The following is an 8757-nucleotide window of genomic DNA, read 5'->3' on the forward strand; positions in this document are numbered from 1 at the left end:
TTCATCATACTGGGACTAAAAGAAGTTTTCCAGGGTTCTGCACTAATAAAATAAAAACATCTACAAAACAGTTTTACAACACAGCATAAACACCAAGCAGCATTGCTATAACTCCAGATTTCTTTTAATTTCATTTAGAATTTAGAGGTAATTAATAGGTTTACACTCCCATACAGTAGGCGGCAGTCTTGATGTTCAGAGTGACACTGTACATCAAAGAGAAGAAGAAGAGGCAGGGATGGGAATTTAGGCTCTTTTTAATGATCCGGGTCATTTGACATGATATATGATTTATATTTGTATTATTGATATTTTATTCCAAATATACATAATTAATTATGAATTAATATACATATTGCAATCATTTTGAAAATATGCTGTCCTGAAAATACATTGTGGGTCAGATGAAATCTTCTTACCTGATGTTTATTAAAACGTTACACCACATGTCCCTAATGCACGGTGTTCCTGTGGTAGAGCAGTATGGAGAAAAGTTCATCTGTACTAATCAATTAAACAACACATAGATGCACCCACACAATGTACTGACTTTTTAATTATTATTTTCTCTGACATTGTCCTTTTGCTATTTGTGAATGTATATATGGTCTGGGTAGACTACAAAATCCGAATTGTCCTTTGGGATAAATAAAGTTGTCTAAATCTAAAAATCAATACAAAAATTATAATAAGAAGATGAAGAGTATAAAACGGCTCTCAAACGGGAACCGGATCTTTTAGTTCACATAAAAGAGTCGGCTCTTTGTATCAGCTCGTTCATGGACGACCCATCCTTAAAGACAGGACCGATTGGTGGCGGTAGCGCCCGTAGCGCCCCTGTCCTGCTAATGTGTAGATAGAAATACGACGAAGACTGGCTTGACTTGGGTGAATCTTAAGTTTTGCCATGAAACTGGGAATTGTTGGCATTGTCGACGTTAAAAAATAGATCACGCATAAGTAGTAAAAAATGGCTGACGCTGCCGGCAAATCGCATCAAAGAAACTTAAAGCAGATGTGTTTCCGAGCTGTCAGGAATCATTTTGACGCTCTGGGAATTGAAGGTGTTCTTGGTAAGTGATCAATCTTAACATCAATGTGATTTTTCTGTAAGTTATCGAGGGGCTGAATATCTTAAAACAGCGTGTAAGGTATGCCAATGTTTGTAGTGATATATACCAGAAATTCACAGGCTAGTGTTGAGTATGGTTGAGTCGTGTGAGCTAGCCAAATCAATGTTCATTTATTAAAGGCAGCATCATTGACTAAATACCTTGAGTTCTTTCACTAAATATCGTCTAAGAGCTTTTTTTTATTATTCTGTTTAACGATTAACGTTAACGGTTAACTTACGGCTCCGTCAAGTCTTGACTTGAACCGTTAAAGATTTAACGTTTATTAAACCATCACCAACTGTCATTTTGACATCTGACCAAGACCGCCCATAAAGGAGGATTAAAGCTCTCGGGGGCCAGCTAAATTATGGACCCATGGAGGTCTCATTTTATTTTTAACCTAAATAATTACCCATTTTATCAAAGCAACAAAAACGAATTATATTTATTATTGCTGTAGCACAAATGAAGCCTTTTTCAAAATGTTAACCCTGTTAAGTGAGAGAGAATGACTTCTTTATTGGTAATATTAATGCAAATGGGCATACTGACCTACACCATTAGGTTTAGTTCAGTGTAATGCCAGACTTCAAAGCTAAACCATGGAATGCACAAATTTCAGGATGCTGGAAAATAAAGCAGAAAAAGCAGAGACAATTTGATGGAGAATAATTACATAATTGTCAAATAGGGGAATCTAGTTGAGGGAAGAGTGGCAAAAACGGGTTAAAACTGGCAAAAAGAATCGGCAGACATGGGCGAAAACTGGCAAAATTGGGGGGAAAGCAGCAAGGATTTATTGAAAGTGGCAAAGCAGTGGCAAAAATGGGTTAAAACTGGCAAAAAGAAGTGGTGAATACAGGTAAAAAGTGTCAAAATTAGGGGGAAGGAGCAACAGTGGGTTAAAATGGCGAAAATGGACAAAAAGTTACAAAAATTAATTAAAAGTGGCAAAAAGAAGAGGCAAAAGTTGCAAAAATGGGCATTAAGTGGCTTAGAAGGGAACAAACAGAAAAAATAGGTTAAAGTAGCAAAAATTGGCAGAAATTGTGTTGAGAAAGGGTTAAAAAGTTGCACAAATATATAGTGCCAACATCAGAACCCAGAAATAGTTTGACACACTTTCAGGTCCAGAACAAGGTAACTGTTAGCCAGGATGCTAGCACCAAAGCTACTGATCCAACACACATGCATGGATGTCATGGATGAATCACAAATGTGGACAGCACATTCTTTAGGTTTTTCAGGGACCCAGCCAATTTTGTCGGCAGCCCTGATCTGGTCCACTGATCGTTCATTATCTCAGTGCAAAAAGATAACACCTATTTAGAGGAGCAGCAGTGATGGCTTGTTGGTTGATGTTGTATTTTATTTTATTTTTTTGTTTTCTGTCACGCTGCCAGAATGTCCTAATCTGTCTGTCATAAATTAGGTCTTCCAACGCCTCTCATTACGGAGCTACTTCCTCATCTGACGATTTGTCAGCTGGATGAAATCCAGCCCTCTCTAAATCAGAAAGGCAAGTAATACAATATAACTGCATGTAGTGGTTTGTATCTCATATTTTTGCATAGGAGTAATGACCTTTTCATTTGTCTTCCTGAAGGGATATCATCTTTTCCGGGATGGATTAGGGTCCTACTAGATATGTGTGGACCCAGACGGGTAGGTGTGATGTTTAATCAAAAATAATAAGGTGCATTTATGTAGAATATGTAAAACTTGTTGATTATGCCTTTAATGTTACATTTCAGGTTATAGACCTACACACTGAAGAGGAGGCCAAACATGAAGTCATGAAATTGCTTTTTACAGCTATTTTCTATGGCTACACAAACCCCTATGTCATAAGAAACTACTCAAATTTAAACACTCCGTCTTTCCTGTGGGCTGCAGCTAAATGTGTCACACGTTTTTTACTTGATGCTCACAGTCATATGAAACTCTATCAGTTAACTGCAGAGCAGCGGCCTCTTTTGAACCTGTTTGAGACGCGTATGAAGACTGTCACTGTATCATCCTCCATGGATCTATCAAAGAGTACCAGTCAGACTGCTCTGTATATCTTTCACCGCCTGGTTGACCACGGAGTGGCTAACAAACTTGTTGTGCACAATGATTGTGCAATTGTGCTGGGCTGGCTCCTACATGGGAGGGGAACTCAATATGTACACCCTGAACTGGTGAACTTGATGCACACCAAAAAGGCAAGCTGTGTTTCACAAGATACTTTGGTCAGAGCAGCTCAGGCCAGCTGCAGTTCTGGTATTGTTGCCAGGGCTACAGAAGACAAGAATGATCGGGCCACACCATGCAAACGTCCCAAGATCTGCATCTTGCCATCTCAGGAGGAATCTGGAACAGAAAACTTGGTTTGTGATCCACAGATTCTCTGTCACACCTATGCTCCTCATGATGCTCCCTCAGCAGAGATTTGTCCACGGGGGCAAATTGATTGTCTGGAGATCAGTAACTGTAGGTCTGAGTCCTTTAAAGTGCTGAACTCTGCCCTGCCCACATTTTACAGCCTTCGCTCTCTAATTCTGCAGAGCTATTGTGAGTATTAGCATCACTCAATTACAGTTGAAGATGTGTTTTTCCTTGTGTTCCATCTTAAACTCTTTTATATGAAGTAACAGGGTCAAAAGCTCTTTTTAAACACCTTGGTAGATCCACATCAAATAGTGTGCAGTCTTTTTAAGTGCATCACAGATTTTTGGTTTATGGTAACATGCTGCTGTGTGTATCGTATATGATTTAGAAATCACTGGATATTTGCCAGATGATAGTTTGTTTTGCTGGCGATTTTTAAACAGTGTAGGAGACAGAGCTAAGTGCTTGGATGAAATTATCCCCCTCACCCTCAGCCTTATTTCCCTCAAAGTCTGAAGTCTGAGGGAGGGGTGGAGATGGTATTACCATCTGAATTGTGATATTTAAGTGTAGAAGAATTCAGAGGTTGTTTCAAATATGCCGCTTCTATGAGAATTCTCTTAAGCTCTCATGAACTTAAGAGGTTCGCTGCATTGCTGTAAATGATGCATTTGCTCTGTAGTGCTGAGCGTTTTTTCTTTTGTTTTTGCAGCAACCTTCAGCAACTTGGATGTGTTTGCTCTGGCAAGAGCACTGAAGCAGCTGTCCCAGAGTTCCCAGAGCTCCCTTACTGATCTGAGCATCAGTACCCTACCCTATGCCAAACTCATGCAGGTCCTGCTAAGTTCAAGCTCCAAAGTGAAATCGCTGCATGTGGAGATCCATACCCTGGACCACTATTCCTTGTTTACAGGCTCAACCTTTATTGACACAGAAGGTGAAAGGGCTTTGAAAGAGCAGAACTAGAAATGTGTTAAAATGTATTGAAGTACAATATTCAGCCTTACTGAAATAAAGGGAAAATACACAACCTTTGATAGACGGTAAGATGAGATATGATTACAAGCTAGCCCACGCTGCTTCTTTGTAAGTTCTAGTAGCAGTGGTAAAACTAGAAACTGTACAAAATACAGGAGTCCAACAACAGAATCTTTTAAGGCTTTTAAATTCTCCTTGCTTGAGTTGTCTCAAAGGGTCATTCTGATTGTCTTCCGACTGTGACTGTTCTTGTTTAAGCAGAGCTTCCTTTGGAGAAACTAACAATCAAACTCACCGAGCTCCAAACAGATGTGCAGATTTTCACAACTGTGCTGAGATGCTCTCCCAACCTCACCACACTTCATGTTGCCGGAATGAGATTACCAACTGGCTCCTCACAAAGCCAACTTCTGACCACTCTCTCAGGTAACGTACCATGTTTCTGTAAGGATTCACCTCAGTGTGAGCGTCTGGGTCTTTCAGAGAATATAAACAAAACTCTGTGACTCAAAAGAATATGAAAAATGCAAATAAACAATGTGAATGAAAAAAAAAACCTGACGAATCTGCTATGATATAATATAGAATTAACATGACAGGAAATTGTCATTAAATAGACCAAGGCTGGGAAACAAGGAAGCCCATATTGACCATTTTAATTTTTAATTCATCTTGCTCAAAACCACGTCTGAAGTGCTAACCGAATGAACTTTTTTAATCTTTTTAGAGTCCAGCTCCTGCTTGAAGAGTCTATATTTGGAGGACATAAACCTATCTGATTGTCTCCCTGAGATCTTACAACTTCTAAAAAACTGTAGGTTAGAAGGTAAGCCATGACTGCACTCTTCTAGCCTTGATCTGAATTTAATCTGGTGCCTCGAATATTGGAACAAAGCAGTTTGGTCCTTAACCAAAATAAAGCTGTAATGTAGAAATGTGCTCTAGTTTTGCATTAGGTTCTGTACTTACTTGGATTTTAAGACTTGCTGTAGTGTCTTTAAGGGTGTTTTATGGGCCTAAATTGATTTATTTTGTCCTTGCCAATCCAAGCCCAGAAGAGTGCTGAAAAGCAGGGCTAACTGATGTCAACTAATGTCCTCTGCTGCACATTTTCTTTTCCTGTGCTGAGGATTTATGAGAGAGCTCTATTTCTAAAAGTACTTTTGTAGCTTTAAGCTGAAACTTTGGCATTTGTAGTTTAGTTTACTTCTGTGTTCTGTTTTCTACTTTCATATAAGAGCTTTGCCAGAGAACGACTGGGTTTTGAACCCTCCAACTTTCCATCGTTCAGGTGTTAAGAAGATTTTACTGTGTTGATCTTCATTTAACTGTATTTATTTTTAATTAAGAACAATTCCACACAAATGAGATGTTTGAGGGCGTATTTGGAGTGTTTTGGTCTTTTGTTTCAAGAATACTGCAGGGAAGCTTTATGATTAAAAAAGCACAAACCTACAAACTAAGCACTGTAATCAGTTTATAACAGAAACAGGTTTATCCAAGGCTGCTTAAATTTTCCTCTGCGTATCATTCAACAACACATGTGGTTGTGGAAAACGTGGAAAACACAACTTAGCACAAAATGTAAGGATATGTGTGTTTGGTAGATTATTTCTGTTTTAAAAATGCTTCTTGGCAGTAAATCATCTACAGTTGGAATGCCTGTTTATTTCCCTTTTAAACGGTGCCACATTTGTAAAGAACATGCATTTGTGGGATGAGCAGTGGAGCTGAGTATGTGGGTTGTGCACAAAGATTTTAAATCTATAATCTTATAATGTGACATAAGCGTTAAAAAACATTTGTACTTGGGTACAAACTAGGGCTGAAATGCTCTTGTGTGGTCTTGGCTAATTAATACAAGCTCTGTAGACTTGATTACAGCTACAGGGTTTCTGTGTTTTTAAACTTTCATAACAATAATTGCTGATGTGCCCCAAGGGCACTTTCAGGACTTTATTAGTTTTCATCTGTGTTCTTTTCTTGTTTGTGTCTGAAACAGAAAATCTGTCAATGCTTTACAAACCCCTACTGACTTCATCCCAGAGTTGATCCTTTTCCTCTCACCCCCTCAGAGCTGGGATTAAATGACTGTCGCCTTCTTGAGAAGTGGAGTGATAAGGACGAGGGTTTGAGACAGTTGGTGACCGCTGTGAAGAAAGTGCCTTCGCTTCAGACACTCAGCCTGGCACAGAATAGAATAGGTGAGCACATGTGAGGCATCTTTCTACCAACAGGGTTCAGTTTGTGCCAGATGTAGAGAGTTATTGATTGCTATGATCAATCAAAGCTGACGTTACATTTACTTTAAAGTAGCCTGAGAACTGTGCCTGCTAAAGTACCAGACTCTGTTGGTATAAAGCCAGTTATCCAAAGCCACATCAGAAGACTTGATGTTAATATCACTAAGAGTTGGTTAAGTTTCTAAAAATATGAATACCCCACATCCATGAAATCTTTGAGATTCATGGTATTCATAGTAACAGACTTTCACAGAGAGATCTAAAATGGCTAACCTGTTTGCTATGAAGGCTTAATAATGGATGCTGTGATAATGATTGTGTTAAACATCTCAAAATAGTCTCAACAGAAAAGTGAATTTTATCTGTGCTCTTGGAATATTTCTAACAGAACTATAATTTTGGAAACCAAAGATGTTTTTGTGTGAACTAATATGATCACCCGTGTCAACAGCCAAGAATGTGTCTGTCCTGGCAGAGCTGTTTTCAGGATCCTCACCAAGCTCAGTGAAACGACTTAACATCAGGTGAGAGCCTGCAGACAGCAGCAGGATGCTTCCTCAGGCTTCATCACTTCACTGGTGGTAGACTGATGAAGCCTGTCTTCTGAACTGATTTTTGAATTCAAGTTTGAGGTCTCCATGTTGTTAAACCATTTGCATGTATTTTGTATGTTTTGTTTAATTTTTGATTTCAAATGTTTGGATCAAAAGAAAATCTGACTTAAATACCAAGCAGACAAGATTCCAAGCTTCAGAGTTACTGTATTTTAAATGTTGTGGTGTCAGTCAGAAGTTAGAGGCAAACTATGATGTGTTAAAAGTATTTTTTCCATCTCCCTTACTTCTTTACGCCCACGATTATATTCAGTTTTAGATTATCTATTTTTCCCATGATTTCTATGTGCTGCTTTATGTTCTTTGCAGTTCTAACTTTATACAGCCTGCTGAGCTGCTGGAGTTTGCTGAGGTGTTGAAGAAGCACTGTCCCCTGCACAGATTAACTCTTGACCTCAGGAGAAACCCAGGGGATCGGGACCCCATCACATGGGACTTTGCACTGAAGAGACTCCGTCCATGCTGTGTTCCACTTGTTGAAGGATGGATATCCACCAACACAATGGCTGACCACATCAGTAATATGTGAACAGAGCTGGTTGAAAATCGAAGTGTCGTATCAGTCATTTCTGACTGACCCAAAAGGTTGGGGGTTTCTCTTTGATAGAGAGGGGTAACAGTAGTCTGTTTGACTTCAGTTTTTTTTCCTACAAATGTTTCAGGTATGCCTTGGTAAAGGAAATCCTCAAACATTCTTAAAACAAGATCAGCAGTATGAGCCACATGTGTGGTGTCCTTCTGATACAATTTTGTTCTAAATATATTTTCAGTACTCCTAATGTGCAACATCTGTGCTTTCTGAAGCTCGGTGTATGAGGCCTGTGAGTGCAGGTACAGTACTATACAGACTGACTGCAGAGAAATGAGTGAAGCTCTAGGTCTTATAAATTTTTTACATTTGTTGAAGGGCAAAGATCCCACACTGTAAATAACATTGAATTGTATTTATATTTTGCATAATTCATTTGTTGTCTGATTGTGACATCAAATGTACTGTTTAATTTGTTTCCTTGTATTAAAGTGCAGTTTGCACAGCTGGTAAGTAAAACAGCATCCCATGTTAGTTTGACATTTGAATCTTTTATTAAACCAACATCTGTTACACTTCCAGAGTCTTTCTTCGGACAGAGTGTGAGTGACAGTGGACACTGAGATACAACTGAAAAAAACTGGAAAGTTGATGTAAAGGTGAAGCAGTTTGAAAGTAGCTGTCTCACACCTTCTCTTCATTGTCATTTTCTTAACATTAGACGAACAGCATCGACGACTACTAATTCATCATTAGTAGGAACTGAGTAGAAAAAACAACCAGAAAAAGGGATTAAAAAGAGCTTAATCTTTTTTCTTAGTGACTTTTTTAAAGCTAAATACTGTAACACTTACTTTCTGTAAATTCAGTTTGTTTTCCTTGTATATTGTCATATTTTAGTAAAT

At 38.6% G+C, this 8757-nt stretch overlaps 1 protein-coding gene across 1 annotated transcript; it reads left to right on the forward strand.

Annotated features, from left to right (window-relative positions):
- The first annotated feature begins 861 nt into the window (after nucleotides 1–861).
- lrrc41 (leucine rich repeat containing 41) lies at nucleotides 862–8407 on the forward strand. The gene is made up of 10 exons (XM_041790809.1): nucleotides 862–1073; nucleotides 2548–2634; nucleotides 2722–2780; nucleotides 2870–3671; nucleotides 4201–4425; nucleotides 4728–4892; nucleotides 5194–5292; nucleotides 6542–6670; nucleotides 7161–7233; nucleotides 7633–8407. The coding sequence occupies exons 1-10, from the start codon at nucleotides 971–973 to the stop codon at nucleotides 7850–7852; spliced, it is 1962 nt and encodes a 653-aa protein (XP_041646743.1). The 5' UTR covers nucleotides 862–970; the 3' UTR covers nucleotides 7853–8407.
- The last annotated feature ends 350 nt before the right edge of the window (nucleotides 8408–8757 follow it).

The sequence above is a fragment of the Cheilinus undulatus genome, linkage group 7, assembly GCF_018320785.1.
Source record: "Cheilinus undulatus linkage group 7, ASM1832078v1, whole genome shotgun sequence".
In the NCBI taxonomy this organism is placed as follows: Eukaryota; Metazoa; Chordata; class Actinopteri; order Labriformes; family Labridae; genus Cheilinus; species Cheilinus undulatus.